The sequence below is a fragment of the Orcinus orca genome, chromosome 8, assembly GCF_937001465.1.
Source record: "Orcinus orca chromosome 8, mOrcOrc1.1, whole genome shotgun sequence".
Taxonomy (NCBI): Eukaryota; Metazoa; Chordata; class Mammalia; order Artiodactyla; family Delphinidae; genus Orcinus; species Orcinus orca.
In genome coordinates this window covers 55785954-55807293 of record NC_064566.1, presented here as the reverse complement: position 1 = coordinate 55807293, position 21340 = coordinate 55785954, and the positions used below count along the sequence as shown (strand labels likewise).

Below are 21340 nucleotides of genomic sequence, written 5' to 3'. Positions count from 1 at the left end.
TCTCTGGACCTCAATTTCCTTGTCTTTCCAGTGAGGAGATTGGACTAGATATTGTCTAAGTCAGTTCTGATTTAAAATTCTTCGTGCATAGTAAACTCTCCATTTGATATTTTAATAGTTTTATTTTGGGGATTAAGGAGGGATTTGATATGGCATTCTCTTAGTGCTATTTGAAGCATATAATGAAGTGTATGTTCTTGGAAGTGTTTCACATACAAATATACTGAGAAAAGTGGTTTCTCTTTTTCTTCCAGGACAGTGGCTTTGTGCATATTCATACTCCAGTAATCACATCCAATGACTGTGAGGGGGCTGGAGAACTTTTTCAAGTTACGGTAAGCTGTGCTTCCCATCTTGGGGGATATATTGCTCTCTGATATTTTTCATTTGAGGGTTTGCTTTAAATTTAATGAGAGTTATGTGGATAGAACATGAAACTTTGTTGATAATAATCCTTAAAAAACGTGCATAGAAAATTCACACTTCTCTAATTTTCTGTCCAACCAGCTGTATTACCTACGTTGTGACTGAAAGGAGTGGATTTTTAATTTAGTACTCTAGTTGCCTTTTTTATAACTGTGAATTGGTGAACTAGAGAAATTTGAAGAAATTAATAAAAATTCTAAGAGATCTTTTCTGCAAATTCAACCCCCAAGTTATATTTTTGGGTGTAACTGTTATTTTAAGAGATGGAACTAAAATAGAAAAGCATACATGTGAATATTTTCTTTTTCAGAGTCTTTAGAAAATATATTTTTCATAAGAAATTATTTAGTCTGTATACCTCATGAAGGCTTTTATTTTAATTCTTTGTTCAGCAATTATTCTTTGAGCTCCTGCTATGCACCACATATTGTCAGCCTGCTCTTGTTGCAGGAAATTTAAAAGTTACCAGTTTTTCTTACATGTCGGCAATTGAAAGCCTTTCATTTACCAATTAGACAGCCTGTTTAAAATCATTGACCAGTAGTATAAGGTACAAAGAGAAATGTATGTTGATGAGTGGTGCTTTTTGTATTTCTTTCATTTATTTACTGATTTCTGTATCTCTGAGAAATCAAGATTCTTTATATATTTGGGTGATTTCATCAAATGACAAGACCTGTACAAAACTACTCTCTCTGGTTCAGTATATTCTGACTCTTGATAATGATGCTTTCTCTTCATATTATTGAACAGCATATTCACTGGGAGAAGTTATCCTGATGTGTCAAAATCATTATTCAAAATAATAATCAAATGCTGTCTTTCTTCATATGTGGTTTGAAGAAATCTAGATGATAGCCTTCTGCAAAAAGCAGAATAAAAACGCTTGGTTGAACATTTAAAGTAGGAGTGTTAGCATCTGTATATGAGTTCAAAGAAGGCAGCAGATGATAAAATAACAATATGTAAATTGAAGAAAACATTCTCTTTTAGCCATTTATGTTGTTAATTTTCTCTTTGCACCTTAATAGTCATCTGAATATTGAAGTGAAGAAGAATTACGCACCTAAAATACATTTCATGATCCCTTAATCTAAACTACCAAATATTAAAAAGTAAATGATAGAGAAGGAAATGTATAATCTAAAGGAGTTTTTACAAATATAAAGGGAATTATTAAAGAGACCCAAGTTAAACAAGTAAAAAAAATCTGTAACAAACTTAAATAATTATAAATTTGGAGCTAACTGCTTTACCACCAGAGAAATCCCCTAAGCAAGTCTGAATGATTACAATATGTGCATTTTGGACACTAAACAACACAAGGTAAATTACCAAATAAGAATAAATACAGAGAAAGGAGGAAGATGTATTTTTTTTTTTAAATCGGGGCTTTTTAAATTTTATTTATTTATTTTTGGCTGTGTTGGGTCTAAGTGACTGCACACGGGCTTTCTCTAGTTGCAGGCAAGTGGGGGCTACTCGTTGCAGTGGCGTCTCTTGCTGTGGAGCATGGGCTCTAGGCGTGCGGGCTTCAGTAGCTGTGGTACGTGGGCTGAGTAGTTGTGACTCGCAGGCTCAGTAGTTATGGCACATGGGCTTAGCTGCTCCACGGCATGTGGGATCTTCCCGGACCAGGGCTCAAACCTGTGTCCCCTGCATTGGCAGGTGGATCCTTAACCATTGTGCCACGAGGGAAGTCCGAAAATGTATTTCTGAAGCTAAACAAATGAGAAGTGTTCTATGTTCATAGTACTCCAGGGCCAGGTTGAGGAATTTTATGTAGTGGAATTAGGCTTTGTCTATTCAGAGTGTCAGAAAGGTGCTCTTGAATTCATTGATACTAGGCTCCTGCATTGAGGGTCTAGCACAGGTTTCAGCGGTCTGTGGCTTTTGTTTTATGAGCCGACTGTCTTTGTTGCTTTCAGCAGTTCAGCTCCTAAGATTTGTCTTCTGCCTACCAACACACTCTCCTCTGAAAGCAGTGCTCCTCCTTATTCGCACCTCACACATCTCTACACTTCCAAGCTTCATTGTGTGGATTTCTTCCGGACTGCATGTAGAGGCATAGGGGTTTGAGTCTTGGCACCCTACTGTTAGGAGGAAGTGAAGTGTCACATCTAAGTCCTTGCTTCTCTTAATAGTGCTCTTTTTTGCTCTGATAACAATGAAGTCCAGTAACTACTTAAAGATAAGGATGCCTGGTACATACTCAGGTTTGAGGACAGCAGTAAGATGCCACCTTGAAATGCACAGTAAGAACATAATACACTGTTGAGAAGTAAATGCATGTCCCATCATTTTAGTTTTGTTTTTCCTCATTCCCATTTCCTGCTTTAAGATTTCAGGTATTTGCTAAGGTTTGGGGACTCCTGAATACACATGTAGGAAGTTGCATTCAAAAGCATTAATTTGTTATTCAGCAGACCTTTGGTACCATCTGTGTTCAAGATTCTGTGCTGTTAAGGGGATACAAAGATGTACTCAGGGTTCTGGTTGGTGAAGCTGGTGAGTTGGCAGGGCATAAGAGAGGAAGGAGCATGCTTTTCATTCACTGTTGATGTTACTTATGCTACAGTATTCTTTGGTTGTACACCTTTTCCTTTTTGTCTTAGAACCCTAGCTGAGTTCCACAATTATGTTTGATCTTTATGATTCTGGAGTAACTAGTTTGTCTCTGAGAAGATAAAAGAGATTAAAGGCAAGAATTAGGGATTGTGGCAAAATCTAGACGTTGATAGGAAATAAGGTGAAACTGTTTTATGTATATACTTGAGGTTACAGTGTTACAAGTTATAAGTGGTATGAAATCTAGAGGGTAATTAGGTCTATGAGGATTGACTTGGTCAGAAACATCTTCAAAATAAGTATGTGACTTAACCGTACTCTAGGGAGAGTACTTCAGGTAGGGGAGGAATGTGAGCAGAGTCAAGTAACTAAAATGAGTGTGGGGTTTTCACTGGACGCCGGATGGACAGATTAGAAGGTTTATGTTGGTGAATCATAAAAAGTAAAGTTGGGAATGAGAAAATGGAGCAGGTTTTAAAAAACAACTTTATTGAGATACATTTTACATACCATAAAAATCAGTCACTTAAAGTATACTGTTCCGTGGTTTTCAGTATATTCACAGAGCTGTGGAAGCATCACCACAATCTAATTTGAGAGCATTATATCACCCCAAAGTGAAACCCAGTACCCATTACCAATCCCTTCCTGTTTCCACCCCGAGTTCTAGGTAAGCACTAAACTGCTCCCTATAGATTTGCCTCTTCTGGAATATTTCATATAAATGCAGTCATACAACATATGGGCTTTTGTGTCAGGCTTCTTTCATTTAGCACAACGTTTTTGAGGTTCATACAAGTTGTAGCATGTATCAATACTTCATTTCTTTTATATCCAACTAGTATTCTATTGTATAGATATCCAACGTTTTATTTATCCATTTAGCAGTTGATGGATGTTTGGATTATTTCTACCTCTTGGCTATTATGATTAATGCTACTATCAACATTTGTGAAATCATTTGGATGAGTATATGATATCATTTCTCTTGAGTGGAATTGCTGGGTCACATGGTAGCTTTATGCTTAATATTTTGAGAAACCACCAAACCATTTTCCAAAGTGGCTGCATCACTTTACATTCCCAACAGCAGTGTATGTAGGTTCCAGTTTCTCCCCATTATTGCCAACACTTATTGTTGCTCTTCATTTTTTTTTAAACATCTTTATTGGAGTATAATTGCTTTCCAGTGATGTATTAGTTTCTGCTTTATAACAAAGTGAATCAGCTATACATGTACATATATCCCCATATCCCCTCCCTCTTGCGTCTCCCTCTCATCCTCCCTATCCCACCCCTCTAGGTGGTCACAAAGCACTGAGCTGATCTCCCTGTGCTTTGTGGCTGCTTCCCCAAGCTATCTGTTTTACATTTGGTAGTTTGTATAAGTCCATGCCACTCTCTCACTTCGTCCCAGCTTACCCTTCCCCCTCCCCTTGTCCTCAAGTCCATTTTCTACCTCTGCATCTTTATTCCTGTCCTGCCCCTAGGCTCTTCAGAACCCCTTTGTTTTTTTTTAGATTCCATATATATGTGTTAGTGTACGGTATTTGTTTTTCTCTTTCTGACTTACTTCACTCTGTATGACAGACTCTAGGTCCATCCACCTCACTACAAATAACTCAATTTCGTTTCTTTTTATGGTTGAGTAATATTCCATTTGTATATATGTGCCACATCTTCTTTATCCGTTCATCTGTTGATGAACACTTAGGTGGCTTCCATGTTCTGGCTATTGTAAATAGAGCTGCAGTGAACATTGTGGTACATGATTTTTTGAATTATGGTTTTCTCAGGGTATATGCCCAGTAGTGGGATTGCTGGGTCGTATGGTAGTTCTATTTTTAATTTTTTAAGGAACCGCCATACTGTTCTCCACAGTGGCTGTATCAATTTACATTCCCACCAACAGTGCAAGAGGGTTCCCTTTTCTCCACACCCTCTCCAGCATTTATGGTTTGTAGATTTTTTGATGATGGCCATTCTGACCAGTGTGAGGTATACTTCATTGTAGTTTTGATTTGCATTTCTCTACTGATTAGTGATGTTGAGCATTCTTTCATTTGTTTGTTGGCAATCTGTATATCTTCTTTGGAGAAATGTCTATTTAGGTCTTCTGCCCATTTTTGGATTGGGTTGTTTGTTTTTTTGATATTGAGCTGCATGAGCTGCTTGTAAATTTTGGAGATTAATCCTTTGTCAGTTGCTTCATCTGCAAATAATTTCTCCCATTCTGAGGGTTGTCTTTTCGTCTTGTTTATGGTTTCCTTTGCTGTGCAAAAGCTTTTAAGTTTCATTAGGTCCCATTTGTTTATTTTTGTTTTTATTTCCATTTCTCTAGGAGGTGGGTCAAAAAGGATCTTGCTGTGATTTATGTCATAGAGTGTTCTGCCTATGTTTTTCTCTAAGAGTTTGATAGTGTCTGGCCTTACATTAAGGTCTTTAATCCATTTTGAGGTTTTTTTAAAATTATTTTTATTTATTTATTTATTTATTTATTTATTTATTTTGTGGTACGCGGGCCTCTCACTGTTGTGGCCTCTCCTGTTGCGGAGCACAGGCTCCGGACACGCAGGCTCAGCGGCCATGGCTCACGGCCCCAGCCGCTCTGCGGCATGTGGGATCTTCCCGGACCGGGACACGAACCCAAGTCCCCTACATCGGCAGGCGGACTCTCAACCACTGCGCCACAGGGAAGCCCCCGTTTTGAGTTTATTTTTGTGTATCGTGTTAGGAAGTGTTCTAGTTTCATTCTTTTACATGTAGCTGCCCAGTTTTCCCAGTATCACTTATTGAAGAGGCTGTCTTTTCTCCATTGTATATTCTTGCCTCCTTTATCAAAAATAAGTTGACCATATGTGTGTGGCTTTATCTCTGAGCTTTCTATCCTGTTCCATTGGTCGGTATTTCTGTTTCTGTGCCAGTACTGTATTGTCTTGATTACTGTAGCTTTGTAGTGTAGTCTGAAGTCCGGTGGCCTGATTCCTCCAGCTTCGTTTTTCTTTCTCAAGATTGCTTTGGCTATTTGGGGTCTTTTCTGTTTCTATACAAATTGTGAAATTTTTTATTCTAGTTCTGTGAAAAATGCCATTGGTAGTTTGATAGGGATTGCATTGAATCTGTAGATTGCTTTGGGTAGTATAGTCATTTTCACAATGTTGATTCTTCCAATCCAAGAACATGGTATATCTTTCCATCTGTTTGTATCATATTTAATTTCTTTCATCAGTGCCTTATAGTTTTCTGCATACAGGTCTTTTGTCTCCTTAGGTAGGTTTATTCCTAGGTATTTTATTCTTTTTGTTGCAATGGTAAATGGGAGTGTTTCCTTAATTTCTCTTTCAGATTTTTCATTGTTAGTGTATAGGAATACAAGAGATTTCTGTGCATTAATTTTGTATCCTGCTACTTTACCAGATTCATTGATTAGCTCTAGTAGTTTTCTGGTAGAGTCTTTAGGATTCTCTATGTATAGTATCATGTCATCTGCAAACAGTGACAACTTTACTTCTTCTTTTCTGATTTGGATTCCTTTTATTTCTTTTTCTTCTCTGATTGCTGTGGCTAAAACTTCCAAAGCTAGGTTGAATAATAGTGGTGAGAGTGGGCAACCTTGTCGTTTTCCTGATCTTAGTGGGAATGGTTTCAGTTTTTCACAACTGAGAGCAATGTTGGCTGTGGGTTTGTCATATATGGCCTTTATTATGTTGAGGCAGGTTCCCTCTATGCCCACTTTTGGAGGGTTTTTATGATAAATGGGTGTTGAATTTTGTTGAAAGCTTTTTCTGCATCTATTGAGATGATCATATGGTTTTTATCCTTCAGTTTGTTAATACAGTGTATCACATTGATTCATTTGCATATATTGAAGAATCCTTGCGTTCCTGGGATAAACCCCACTTGATTATGGTGTATGATCCTTTAAATGTGCTGTTGGATTCTGTTTGCTAGTATTTTGTTGAGAATTTTTGTATCCATGTTCATCAGTGATATTGGCCTGTAGTTTTCTTTCTTTGTGACATCTTTGTCTGGTTTTGGTATCAGGGTAATGGTGGTCTAGTAGAATGAGTTTGGGTGTGTTCCTCCCTCTGCTATATTTTGGAAGAGTTTGAGGATAGGTGTTAGCTCTTCTCTAAATGTTTGATAGAATTCGCCTGTGAAGCCATCTGGTCCTGGGTTTCTGTTTGCTGGAAGATTTTTAATCACAGTTTCAATTTCAGTGCTTGTGGTTGGTCTGTTTATATTTTCTGTTTCTTCCTGGTTCAGTCTTGGAGGCTTGTGTTTTTCTAAGAATTTGTCCATTTCTTCCAGGTTGTCCATTTCATTGGCATATAGTTGCTTGTAGTAATCTCTCATGATCCTTTGTATTTCTGCAGTGTCAGTTGTTACTTCTCCTTTTTCATTTCTAATTCTATTGATTTGAGTCTTCTCCTTTTTTTCTTGATGAGTCTGTCTAATGGTTTATCAATTTTGTTTATCTTCTCAAAGAACCAGCATTTAGTTTTATTGATGTTTGGTATTGTTTCTTTCATTACTTTTTCATTTATTTCTGCTCTGATCTTTATGATTTCTTTCTTTCTGCTAACTTTGGCGTTTTTTTGTTCTTCTTTCTCTAATTGCTTTAGGTGTAAGGTTAGGTTGTTTATTTGAGATGTTTCTTGTTTCTTGAGGTAGGATTGTATTGCTGTAAACTTTCTTAGAACTTCTTTTGCTGCATCCCATATGTTTTGGGTCATCGTGTTTTCACTGTCATTTGTTTCTAGGTATTTTTTTATTTCATCTTTGATTTCTTCAGTGATCTCTTGGTTTTTAAGTAGTGTATTGTTAGGCTTCCATGTGTTTGTATTTTTTACAGGTTTTTTCCTGTAAAAAAATTGATATCTAGTCTCATAGCGTTATGGTCAGAAAAGATACTTGATACGATTTCAGATTTCTTAAATTTACCAAGGCTTGATTTGTGACCCAAGATATGATCTATCCTGGGGAATGTTCCATGAGCATTTGAGAAGAAAGCGTATTCTGTTCTTTTTGGATGGAATCTCCTATAAATATCAATTAAGTCCATCTTGTTTAATGTATCATTTAAAGCTTGTGTTTCCATATTTATTTTCGTTTTGGATGATCTGCCCATTGGTGAAAGTGGGGGTGTTAAAGTCCCCTACTATGATTGTGTTACTGTTGATTTCCCCTTTTATAGCTGTTAGCATTTTCCTTATGTATTGAGGTGCTCCTATGTTGGGTGCATAAATATTTACAATTGTTAAGATTCTTCTTCTTGGATTGATCCCTTGATCATTATGTAGTGTCCTTCTTTGTCTCTTGTAATAGTCTTTACTTTAAAGTCTGTTTTGTGTGATATGAGTATTGCTACTCCAGCTTTCTTTTGATTTACATTTGCATGGAATATCTTTTCCCATCCCCTCACTTTCAGTTTGTATGTCTCCCTAGGTCTGAAGTGGGTCTCTTGGTGACAGCATATATATGGGTTTTGTTTTTGTATCCATTCAGCCAGTCTGTGTGTTTTGGTTGGAGCATTTAAACCATTTACATTTAAGGTAATTATCGATATGTATGTTCCTATTACCATTTTCTTAATTGTTTTGGGTTTGTTATTGTAGGTCTTTTCCTTCTCTTGTGCTTACTGCCTAGAGAAGTTCCTTTAGCATTTGTTGTAAAGCTGATTTGGTGGTGCTGAATTCTCTTAGCTTTTGCTTGTCTGTAAGGGTTTTAATTTCTCCATCAAATCTAAATGAGATCCTTGCTGGATAGAGTAATGTTGGTTGTAGGTTTTTCCCTTTCATCACTTTCAATATGTCCTGGCACTCCCTTCTTGCTTGCAGAGTTTCTGCTGAAAGATCAGCTGTTAACCTTATGGGGATTCCCTTGTATATTATTTGTTGTTTTTCCCTTGCTGCTTTTAATATTTTTTCTTTGTATTTAATTTTTGATAGTTTGATTAATATGTCTCTTGGCGTATTTCTCCTTGGATTTATTCTGTATGAGACTCTCTGGACTTCCTGGACTTGATTAACTATTTCCTTTCCCATATTAGGGAAGTTTTCAACTATACTCTCTTCAGATATTTTCTCAGTCCCTTTCTTTTTCTCTTCTTCTGGGACCCCTAGAATTCAAATGGTGGTGTGTTTAATGTCCCAGAGGTCTCTGAGACTGTCCTCAATTCTTTTCATTCTTTTTTCTTTATTCTGCTCTGCAGTAGTTATTTCCACTGTTTTATCTTCCAGGTCATTTATCCGTTCTTCTGCCTCAGTTATTTCGCTATTGATTCCTTCTAGAGACTTTTAAATTTCATTTATTGTGTTGTTCATCATTGTTTGTTTGCTCTTTAGTTCTTCTAGGTCGTCGTTAAACATATCTTGTATTTTCTCCAGTCTGTTTCCAAGATTTTGGACCATCTTTACTATGATTACTCTGAATTCTTTTTCAGGTAGACTGCCTATTTCCTCTCCATTTGTTTGGTCTGGTGTGTTTTTACCTTGTTCCTTCATCTGCTGTGTGTTTCTGTGTCTTCTCATTCTGCTTAACTTACTGTGTTTGGGGTCTCCTTTCGCAGGCTACAGGTTCGTAGTTCCCATTGTTTTTGGTGTCTGCCCCCAGTGGCTAAGGTTGATTCAGTGGGTTGTGTAGGTTTCCTGGTGGAGGGGACCGGTGCTTGTGTTCTGGTGGATAAAGCTGCATCTTGTCTTTCTGGTGGGCAGGACTGTGTCCGGTGGTATGTTTTGGGGTGTCTGTGACCTTATGATTTTAGGTAGCCTTTCTGCTAATGGGTGGGGTTTGTTCCTGTCTTGCTAGTTGCTTGGCATAGGATGTCCAGCACTGTAGCTTGCTGGTCGTCATTGAGTGGAGCTGGGTCTTAGCATTTAGATGGAGATCTCTGGGAGAGCTTTCGCTGTTTGATATTATGTGGAGCTGGGAGGTCTCTGGAGGACCAATGTGCTGAACTCGGCTCTCCCACCTCAGAGGCACAGGCCTGACAGCCGGTTGGAGCACCAAGACCCTGTCAGCCACACGGCTTAGAAGAAAAGGGAGAAAAAAATAAAGAAAAAGATAAAGTTGTTAAAATAAAAAATAATTGTTAAAAATTAAAAAAATTTTAAAAGTAATAAAAAAATAGAGAAAGAAGAGAGCAACGAAACCAAAAAACAAATCCACCAATGATGACAAGCTCTAAAAACTATACTAAAAAAAAACTGGAAAGACAGAACCCTAGGACAAATGGTGAAAGCGAAGATATACAGACAAAATCACACAAAGAAGCATACACATACACAGTCACAAAAAGAGAAAAAATATATATATCGTTGCTCCCAAGTCCACCGCCTCAATTTTGGAATGATTCATTGCCTCTTCAGGTATTCCACAGACGCAGGGTACATCAAGTTGATTGTGGAGCTTTAATCCGCTGCTCCTGAGACAGCTGGGAGAGATTTCCCTTTCTCTTCTTTGTTCGCACAGCTCCTGGGGTTCAGCTTTGGATTTGGACCCGCCTCTGCGTGTAGGTCGCCTGAGGGCATCTTTTCTTCACTCAGACTGAATGGGGTTAAAGGAGCACCTGATTCGGGGGCTCTGGCTCACTCAGGCCGGGGGGAGGGAGGGGCACGGAGTGCTGGGCGAGCCTGCGGTGGCAGAGGCAGGTGTGACGTTGCACCAGCCTGAGGCACACTGTGCGTTCTCCCGGGGAAGTTGTCCCTGGATCACGGGACCCTGTCAGTGGTGGGCTGCACAGGCTCCCGGGAGGGGAGGTGTGGATAGTGACCTGTGCTTGCACACAGGCTTCTTGGTGGCTCCAGCAGCAGCAGCCTTAGCGTCTCATGCCAGTCTCTGGGGTCCGCGCTGACAGCTGCGGCTCATGCCCGTCTCTGGAGCTCGTTTAGGCGGTGCTCTGAATCCCCTCTCCTCGCACACCATGAAACAATGGTCTCTTGCCTCTTAGGCAGGTCCAGACCTTTTCCCGGACTCCCTCCTGGCTAGCTGTGGCGCCCCCTTCAGGCTGTGTTCACGCAGCCAACCCCAGTCCTTTCCCTGGGATCTGACCTCCGAAGCCCGAGCCTCAGTTCCCAGCCCCTCCCTCCCCGGCGGGTGAGCAGACAAGCCTCTCGGGCTGGTGAGTGCTGGTTGGCACCGATCCTCTGTGCGGGAATCTCTCCGCTTTGCCCTCCGCACCCCTGTTGCTGTGCTGTCCTCCGTGGCTCCAAAGTGTCCCCCCCGCCACCCCGTCTCTGCCAGTGAAGGGGCTTCCTAGTGTGTGGAAGCTTTTCCTCCTTCACAGCTCCCTTCCAGAGGTGCAGGTCCCGTCCCTATTTTTTGTCTCTGTTTTTTCTTTTTCCTTTTGCCCTACCCAGGTATGTGGGGAGTTTCTTGCCTTTTGGGAGGTCTGAGGTCTTCTGCCAGCGTTCAGTAGACGTTCTGTAGGAGTTGTTCCACATGTAGATGTATTTCTGATGTATTTGTGGGGAGGAATGTGATCTCTACGTCTTCCTCCTCTGCCATCTTGAAGGTCTCCCCTTGCTTTTCTTTTTTGGTTATAGCAATACCAGAGAGTGTGAAGTGGTATTTCATTGTCGATTTTCTCTTTGCCTTTTGCTTTTGATAGTTAACAATTTATATGTAAATATGTAATTCATATTTAAGCTTTTAATTACAATTCTGTGTCAGAATGTGGTAGATAAATGATCACACATCGTGAAATTAAATTAGGCTGAGAAAATCTTGTTATACTTCATATAACAAGAACAGTATTCAGGACTAGAGTTTATACATTTAAATAATTCTTAAAGTGAAGAATGAACTGAAAGTCTATTAAATGGAACCCATGAAGATGTGTAATTTTATATCCGAATCTTATACTGTGGGCATTCTTATACTGGATCTCATACTGTGTACTGAGGTTTGGCATTAGATGGGTTTGCTTTTTTTATTATTGTGGATATTTACATAATATAAAATGTATCGGTGTAACCATTTTTAATGAACTGTTCAGTACCATTATAGTCACAGTGTTGTACAACCATCACTACTATATTTATTTCCAGAATTTTCCAGCACCCTAACAGAAGCTCAATAGCAAAAACTCCTCATTCCCTTTACCTCCAGCTCCTAGTAATCTCTCATCTACTTTTTGTCTTTGTGGATTTCTGGCTATTTCATATAAATGGAATCATACAGTGTGTAGCCTTTTGTGTCTGATTTCTGTTAACATGTATGAGAATTTCATTTCTTTTTATTACTGAATAATGTTCCATTGTATGGATATACCACATTTTGTTTAGCCATTCATTCATTGACGGACATTGCGTTGTTTCCACCTTTGGCTTTTGTGAATAATAATACTATGGACATCCGTGTACAAGTTTTTGTTTGAACACCTGTTTTCAGTTGTTTTGAGTATATATTTAGGAGTAGGACTGCTGGGTCATATGTTTATGTTCTAATTTAACTTACTGAGGAACTGCCAAAATTATTTTCCACAGTGGCTGTACCATATTATATTCGCACCAGTGGTATGAAGGTTCCACTTTTACCACATTTTCACCAGTGCTTGTTATTTTCGGTTTCTTTGATTATAGGCATCCTGATGAACGTTAAACAGTATCTTGTGGTTTTGATTTGCCATTCCCTAATGTTTAAGGGTATTGAATATCTTTTGTGTGTGCCCGTTGACCATTTGTATATCTTCTTTGGAGAAATGTCTATTTCAGTCCTTTGCTCATTTTTTTAATTGGCTTATTTGTCTTTTTGTTTTTGAGTTATAGGATTTCCTTATTCTAGATACAGATCTGTCTTTTTCCCTCTCCATCAGCAGTGTGAAGCCTTTGATGTTGCCCCTCAGGGGATACAGCCTTGGGTGTGCCCACTATCATCCAGAGCTGGCATTGATTCTGGCAGGGCTCTTTTGGCTATTTCTTTCCCAGACCATACCCAGCTCTTAAACTCCACTAATTGCGGCTGCTTGCTCTGTTGTTTTCAACAGTGTTTGGGGGCATAAATTGCTTCACAGACTAATCCAGTCAAATTCAGGCTTCTTTAAAGATGTACTTCCCAAGGTCAGTGTTTAAAATTTATTCTGACCACAAAAGATCTCTTCTGTCTTTTTCCATTTCTCTCCAGCAAACCAGCAGATCTGCAGCTTAGCCTTTATCTCCAAAGAATATCAATCTCTTCTCAATGGTCTTTCACTACAACCACTGTTTTTAAGAGCACCCTTAGGTTTGAACTTACCCACAAGTGAAGTCAGTTCCTCTGGGAAGAGATTTGGAAGTCTGGTTTATGGCTGCTTCTAGCCCCAGTGAAAATCTCTGAATCACGGCTGTGGTGCTGGGGGCAGGAACAGTGGACACTTCTCTTTAAGTGACATTTCAGTTTAGGAGCTGACTGTTCAATTGAGTGGGTGGCTGTAGCCCCAGGTCTCCTTGGCTTGCCGCTCCTAGCATGGAAGCCTCACCCGGTGAGCTGGGGCAAGATAATCCGGGTCTAGTATTCTTAGCAGGGCCTCACCCAGGGTAGAGCCTCTGTCCCAGGAGCAGGGACTGGGGAGAAGGGAGCCCCCACCTCTCAACCACACTCACCCACAGCTTAGCTTCAGCAACAGATAGCTGTGGGCAAGGTGAGAAATGCTGGCGTGCTGTGCTGCTCATCATGTCAGGATAGTCCTCTGACTGGGAGCTGGGCTTCAGGAGAGCCCTGTGTCCTCGGCTCTATCAATCTGGAGTGGAGGTTCTGTCGTGCTAAGCTGTGATGCGGAAGGGTGGGAGCAAGATTGTCATTCAGACACCACAAAAGTTCTTTGTCCTTACCAAGTAGATTTTCTTGAATAGGTGTTTCTTCATTTTCTTTATGACCTTAGGACCATTTTCAGAGGTGGCTGGGGTGGGGGTAGGGTTTGTGTTTTTTTTTTGTTTTTTATTTTATAACTTTCACCAGTTTCACTGAGGAGTGGGTCTGCAGGACTCCCCACATTTGTCATGCCAGAAGTGTCATGCCAAAAGAAAAAAGAAGCCAGTCACTTTTGGACTACTTTTTACTGCCACAGTTCTCAACTTCCTACTTGTAAAATGTGAATAACACTACACTTAGAGCTTGTAAGAAAGAGTAAATGAAATGACATATGAAAACTTAAAATTGCTAGTCAAAAATAAGGAAAACTTAATACGCAGGAGCAGGCTGATGTAAGCACCAAAGGTTTCTCTTTTCCAAATTGTTGTGCATTCTAGAAATGACAATAAGAAGTTACTGGGCCTCAGGAATTTTGGTGCTTATCAATTTTTATGGCTAAGTTATTTATGGAGCACATCGTTTTGGTTCTGCTTGATGTTTTCACTTTTCAGTACTCTTCCCTGTTTCTTTTAAACTTTTTAGATGGGATGAGGGCTAACCCAGGTCAAACCTCTTCTCAAAGCAACTCTTTTTCAGCTAACGTTAAATCTTTTCATTCTTTCAACTCCTGTTTAGTTGTTATCTCCTATTTTAACATTCAGTTGTTCTTTAATGGTTTTTTGACATCAATTTTGTTTCCTCATCTAGATTGCAAGCTCCTTACAGGGAAGAACTGTATCCTCCGCACTACCTGACTACAACCCTTTGAAGTAGGAATTAGTTTGCCTTTAGAAGGGCAGAAACGACTTGTCTCTTGTACATCATTGTATGTACAAGATATTTAATATTTAAGCCTCCTTTTTCTGAAAAGTACTGTGTGATGGAACATTTGGATACTTGTTGATTATATTTTCTGTGGGCTTTTAGCTTTGCACAGCTTTCAACCTTAAGACTAGTCATTTTCATAACCAACAAGAACCTTCTATATAGCACAGTGAACTGTATTCAATATTTTGTAATCTATAAGGGAAAAGAATCTGAAAAAATAGGTACATATGTATTTATAACTGAATCACGTTGCTGTACACCTGAAACTAACACAACATTGTAAATCAACCATACTTCAATTTAAAAAAAAAGAAAAAAATAGCTAGTCATTTTCTTTTCTGTTGAGGATGTCTATTTCTATTAAGGAGGTACAGATTTTGCATGTCAAAAATGCCTAGGACATATCTGGAAGAAAGATAATAATATTCACCAGTTCACAGTAATGTTCACCCCTGGGCATGGGGCCTTCTGTTCTATATTCTTTGAATTTTTGATCATATGCATATATTACTTAAAAAACAAAAAAGATAATATATGTAAAAGGTACCCAGTTCAGAAGTTACAAAAGAGCATAAAGTAAATAAAAGTTTCCCTTCTACCTCAGACTCCCAGCTACCCAGTTCCCCTTCCCATAGGTAGTCACTGTTACTTATTTCTCTCTAGGGAGTTTGTACTAACTTTTATTTTTGTCAGCAGTATGCATGGGTGCTGTTTCTTATGAATCAGCTGTCAGAGTGTGTTACCAAATATTTAAAATTTTTCCAATTTTAATTAGATGTATTATTTTTCAATTAAAAAATAATAATTTTAAAAGGGAAAGGTAGAAAATGCTACACTAGGTTAGGATAAGCAAATCTGATATCATTCAAAGGCACTGAGAAGAGAACTGACCCAAAAAGCTGGTATGCTCCCAGCCATAATGTGTTTTTGCCGCTTCCACTGTGAGGTGAGGATCTTGTAAATTAACACCATGGTTAAAAAAAAAAAAACTTCTGTCAGACCGTGAACTGATACAGCCTGCTCCTATTCAAAAGACTAAGATATTTCTTCCATCGTGTGGTATCCACCAAGTGGAGTGCATTCTTAAAATGATCTCATCCCATCAGCCATACAGCTGGACTAAAATTTACTGTTTGATTCATCCTGTAAATATTTAAGTCTCCTTTTTCTGAAAAGTACTGTGCTGGTCCTATTTGACTTAACAAAGTTATTTCTGTTCCACCTCTCAGCAACATGAATTTGCAAGGTATTTTTAAGTGGGAAAAACAAAATCCTACAATAATAAGTGCCACCAAAGTAATGTGAATTTGCAAACTAGACATATTAAGAAAAGATTGTAGATATTATAGGATACGTATTAAGTCAGTTCATTAAAATATTTTTAAAAATACCGTGAAATCTGAATCCAGTTATGCTTGAGTTCATAATTTTTAGTTTTAATTTGATTCAGATGCCGACATTTTAACCTGAGTGTGGATCAAAATAATAACATCTAACATTTGTAAAGTACATTAAATCAACTAATATCTGTATAGTAGTTTACTATATAATCATGTATGTTATTTTGTTGTTTTTTAATAATGTTAAACTATTAGGCAAGTTTTCTAAAAGGAATAATCCACTTTATTAGCTTTAACTAATCCAAGCAGAAAGAGAAAAAGCATTTATTGAATACCAAATATATTTCAGGCACCATGTCAAGTTCCTTTATATATATCATATAATCTTTTCAGCAACCCTTTGAAGTAGGAATTAGTTTGCCTTTAGAAGGGCAGAAACGACTTGTCTCTTGTACATCATTGTATAATGTCAGACACATGATAGTCGCTCCATAAATATTGGTTGAATGAGTTATCTTTTTTTTTTTTTTTTAACATGAGGAAACTAGGCTCAGAATTTATCAAAAGCCACACAGTAAGAGACAGAGTTGTAGTTTAAACAAGATCTGTTTGGCTGTAAAGTAAATGCTGTTTGTCACACCATAATGACTCCTGAAGTTGGCTTTTGAGAAAAGATACCAAAACCTTGACTAAAGTTCTGAGATTATTAAAGAAGACTCTTTTTATTAGGTACAGACAACTGTTAAGAATGAGCACCACACTGAAGTAATGCATCCTTGTCATTTCTTTTTGACCATTCTTCCAAGACAACCTTCCTGCCCTCCCAGTTCCATCTCCCACCCTATTGCCTCTGTGCTGATTTTGTTTTATTATTCCCATGCTTTAAAAAAATAGTTTTGCCACGTGCATGTACCCCTAGGCAAAATATTGTTTCATTTTGCATGGTTCTCAACTTATACACATGGAAGCATACTATTTTTCTGTGATGAGCTTTTTTTCCTCAATATTATATTTCAGTTAAATAAGAATCTCTGGGAAATAGGACTCAAGTGTTAGTATTTTTTAAGGCTCTCTTGGTGATTCCAATATGCCTTCAAGGGTGCATACAGAATAGTGAAAGTGCATGTTCATAGCTTCAACTTCGCTAGAGAAATCCAAATTTTTACAAGGGAAGAATGAATTTAAACTCCCACCAGCAGGGTGTGCTGTTCCACGTCTTTGCCAATATCCAATATTTTCAGTATTAAAATTTTGCCAATCTCGTGGATATAAAATGGGATCTTGATGTGATTTTAATTTGTTTTTCTCTGATAACTATTGAGATTGAGAATTTTATCTTATGGTTATTGGCCACTCATTTTCTCTTCTATAATATTTTCTATTGTGTTATCTTTTTTTTTTTTTGCAGGTTTTATTTATTTATTTATTGAAGTATAGTTGATTTACAATGTTGTGTTAGTTTCCGGTGTACAACAAAGTGATTCAGTTATACATGTGTATATTCTTTTTCAGATTCTTTGCCCTTATAGGTTATTACAAAATATTGAGTATAGTTCCTTGTGGTATACAGTAGGTCCGTGTTGGTTATCTATTTTATATGTAGCATATCAGTGTTTTTATATTCTGGGTATCAGTCTTTCGTTGAGTATATTGTTGCAAATGTTTTCTCCCAGTTTGTGGCTTGCCTTTTCTCTTGTTTTAATATGGTCTTTTGATAAATAGAGTTCTTAATTTTAATTTAGTCAAATTTAATCTTTTCCTTTATGTATTGTGCTTTTCTACCTTGTTTAAGAAATCCTTTCTATGTTATCTCCTAAAAGTTTTATAGTTTGTGCATTACACATATATGTCTTCAATCTTCCTGGAATTGAATTTTGGATACAATGTAAGAGTCCAATTTTCTTTTCCCAAAATGGATAACTAATTATTTCAGTACTATTTATTGAATAGTTCATTTCTCTTCCTGTGATTGCAGTTGCCAGCTCTTTCATAAATCAAGTTTCCATATATGTGTGTGTCTATTTCTGTGTGCTCTATTCTATTCCATTAGCTTTTCAGAATATCCCAGTGCCAGTACTCACTCTCAATTGCTGTAGCTCTTTGATAAGTCTTAATAGGTAGTAAAGCAAATCCTCCCACCTTATTTTAGGAATTTCTTGGCTCTTCTTGATCCTTTTCTCTTCTATATAAACTTACAAATTATCTTCACAAGCTCCAAAAAACCCTGTTTGCTCTTTAATTGGAACAACATTGATTCAACGGATCAGTTTGGAAAAACTGGTATCTTTATGGTATTAAATGTTCCTATCACTGGACATGGTATATTACTCCTTATGTTTAGGAATTCCTTAATATTTTTCAATAGAATTTAATAATTTTCTTTATGAAGATTACAAACATCTTTCTTACATTTATTCCTAGGTGCTTTATATTTTTGTGGTATTATAAACGTTCTGTGTATCTTTGGAAAGAGTTTCAGTTTTCGGGTATAGTGTTCAACATATGTGTATTAGAACAAGATTATTAATTGTATGTGCATACTTGCAGTATACTTACTGATATTTAGTCTTCTTTACCCACCATTTACTGGTGTGTTAAAAATCCTCTGGTATATTTTTTTCATTTTTTCCTCATACTTTTTGCTTTATGTATTTTTCAGGCTCTGTTATTGGGTATACACAAATTTAGAATCACTTCTTGGTGAAATCAGTCTTTAGGTATATAGTGGTCCTCTTTCATCTATTGTTTGATTAATTTAACCATACCAACTTGTTTTAATAAATTTATTTATTTTATTTTTGGCTGCGTTGGGTCTTTGTTGCTGCGCACGGGCTTTCTCTAGTTGGGGTGAGCGGGGCCCACTCTTCATTGTGGTGTGCAGGCTTCTCATTGCTGTGGCCTCCCGTTGCAGAGCACAGGTCCCAGGCACGCGGGCCTCAGCAGTTGCAGCACGTGGTCTCAGCAGGTGTGGCGCACAGGCCCAGTTGCTCTGTGGCATGTGGGATCCTCCCGGACCGGGGCTCGAACCCGTGTCCTCTGCATTGGCAGGTGGATTCTTAACCACTGCACCACCAGGGAAGCCCTGCCAACTTGGTTTTGATCAGTATTAGTTGGGTATGTTTTTTTCTTTACGTCATCCATCCTTTTATTGTCAACCTTTCTTTGTCTTATGTGATTCTTAGAAACAGCATATAGCTCAGATTTTTTAAAAAATTTAATCACTTAGTTTTTGCCCTTTTTACCATTTAATTTAGTCCACTAATGTTTATTTGGATTGCTTGTGCATTTGGATTTTAAAAACTGTCTTATTTTGTGCCTTTTGTACATTTTTTTCTTTTAAAAAAATTCATTTTTTGGCTTATAAATTAAAATTTTTTTTGTCACTATTAGTTTAGAAGAGACTGGTAGGGGTAAAGGAGAATGGAGAGTTTAAGGCAGTGCTTCTCAATCTTGACTGCATGTTGAATTCACCTAGGAACATTTAAAAGTATGAATGCCTAGGTTCTGCTCCCAGAAATTCACATTAATTGGTGTGGGGTGCAGTCTGGTGTGGGGAATTTTTAGAGCTTACCAGGTGCCTCTAATATATAGTCAAAATTGAAAGCTATTACCCCCAGAGAAACTCTTAAATATATATCATCAGATGTAGACATAGACTAAAAAGCTAAATGATCATTACCAATACCCTTTTCTCCCCATACTCATAGTTGCTTTACCTCTACCAACCAGGGGAATTCACTAGCTAGTTCAATTTTTTTCCGGTATATACTTGTGTGCACAGATTTGTATTGTGTCATACGTTGAGAATGTTGAATTAAAAATTTCTTTTTAAGTTCAGATGAGCTGGTCTTCAAGAAATCTTCCTTTATCGAGAAGATAAAGCTGACACATGAAATTGTAGACAGAATAAATATTTAACTGGTTTTTTTAAGGGCAGTTATACAGAATAATTTATATGGAAGTATTACATGTCAGAGGTGGTTCACATTTCATAAGTCTGTTAGGAGAGTTTTCTGACAGAGAGAAACTAGGCGCTAGAGTGATCAGAGATGTCCACGGGACAAAGTAAGCAGTTTGTGACCAAACCTTTTTGATATTTCTGTCTTTGATTTTTACCCCCAATTTTATCTTTCACTTTTTGCTTCCAAAATAACCCAGATTCATCCCAGGTCCCTTTCCAGAAAGTTACATTGGTAGGAGTTTGGGGAAGGGTGAGGCCCATGGTGAAAAGCAAGCATATAGGATGAGTTATTGATGTACATCACTTACTTAATGCAATAATTATTTTTTCCCAATTAATACTGAGTACATAACATGAACTGTGAATATAGTGGTGAAAAAGTAGAAGTCTTTCTCCTTGAGAATGTATATCCTTGTAGGAAGGGAGATACAGCAAGTAAATTATAAAAGTAAAACTTATAGTATGTTGGGAATTGTGGTAACTGCCTCTAAAGATGGCTCTCTAGGGCTTCCCTGGTGGCGCAGTGGTTGAGAGTCCGCCTGGCGATGCAGGGAACACAGGTTCGTGCCCCGGTCCGGGAAGATCCCACATACCGCAGAGCGGCTAGGCCCGTGATCCATGGCCGCTGAGCCTGCGTGTCCAGAGCCTGTGTTCCACAATGGGAGAGGCCACGACAGTGAGAGGCCCGCGTACCGCAAAAAAAAAAAAAAAAAAAAAAAAAAAAGATGGCTCTCTAGTATTCTCTCCTTCCCAGTATTCATACCATTCTGTTGTCCTGTCCCACCCTTCATTTGGGTTGATTCTGTGTAACTAACAGAGCAAGGTAGAAATGAAGCTTCCTTACCTAGGTCATAAACCTCAGTTTCTGCCTTTGGTGTTTTGGAATATGAGCTCTGGGGGAAGCCAGCATCTGTATAAGACGTCTTGACTAGCAGGAGATCTCCATGCTTTGTGCTAGCCCAGACTAGTCAGGTGGGAAGGCTGAGTGGTGAGTCAATGATTCCTGGCCAGCACCCAGCTGTTTGAGCCCTCCCAGCTGAGGCCCCACACCTGTGGTTGAAGAAGTCACCTTGGATGTTTAGCTTGATTGAGCCTTCAGATAACTTCAGTCCCTACAACGATTGGCTGTAACCACATGAGCAAGAATCGTGCAGCTGAACCCAGGCAACCCACAGAATTATGAAAGATAGCAATAGATTGTTTTAAGCCACTAAGTTTTAGAGTGATATATTACTTGGCAATAGATAATCAGAACAGATGGTGCTTAGTACTGTGGAGTAAAGAAAAGAGGGAAAAAGAGGTTAGGGAGTGCGAGAGGGAGAGAGAAGGAGAGAGGGGGAGAGGGATTGATTTTCAATTTTAAATTGGGTGGTTGGGGAAAGCCTCA

The 21340-nt window shown here is 38.3% G+C and overlaps 2 protein-coding genes across 19 annotated transcripts in view; one reads left to right on the top strand and one right to left on the bottom strand.

The window, feature by feature from the left end:
* Nucleotides 1-21340, bottom strand: part of USP35 (ubiquitin specific peptidase 35) — an 873752-nt gene that overhangs the window by 473714 nt on the left and 378698 nt on the right. The gene's annotated exons all lie outside the window — the stretch shown is intronic.
* NARS2 (asparaginyl-tRNA synthetase 2, mitochondrial) overlaps nt 1-21340 on the top strand; it is a 148422-nt gene that overhangs the window by 11937 nt on the left and 115145 nt on the right. For all 18 annotated transcript variants that reach the window (XR_004476849.2, XR_004476848.2, XR_004476850.2 and 15 more), the window contains one exon: nt 255-335. Coding sequence is in view for 3 of the 18 variants with exons in the window: in XM_049713612.1 (XP_049569569.1) it covers nt 255-335 (81 nt within the window). In the remaining 15 variants the exon portion in view is untranslated. The remainder of the gene's footprint in view (nt 1-254; nt 336-21340) is intronic.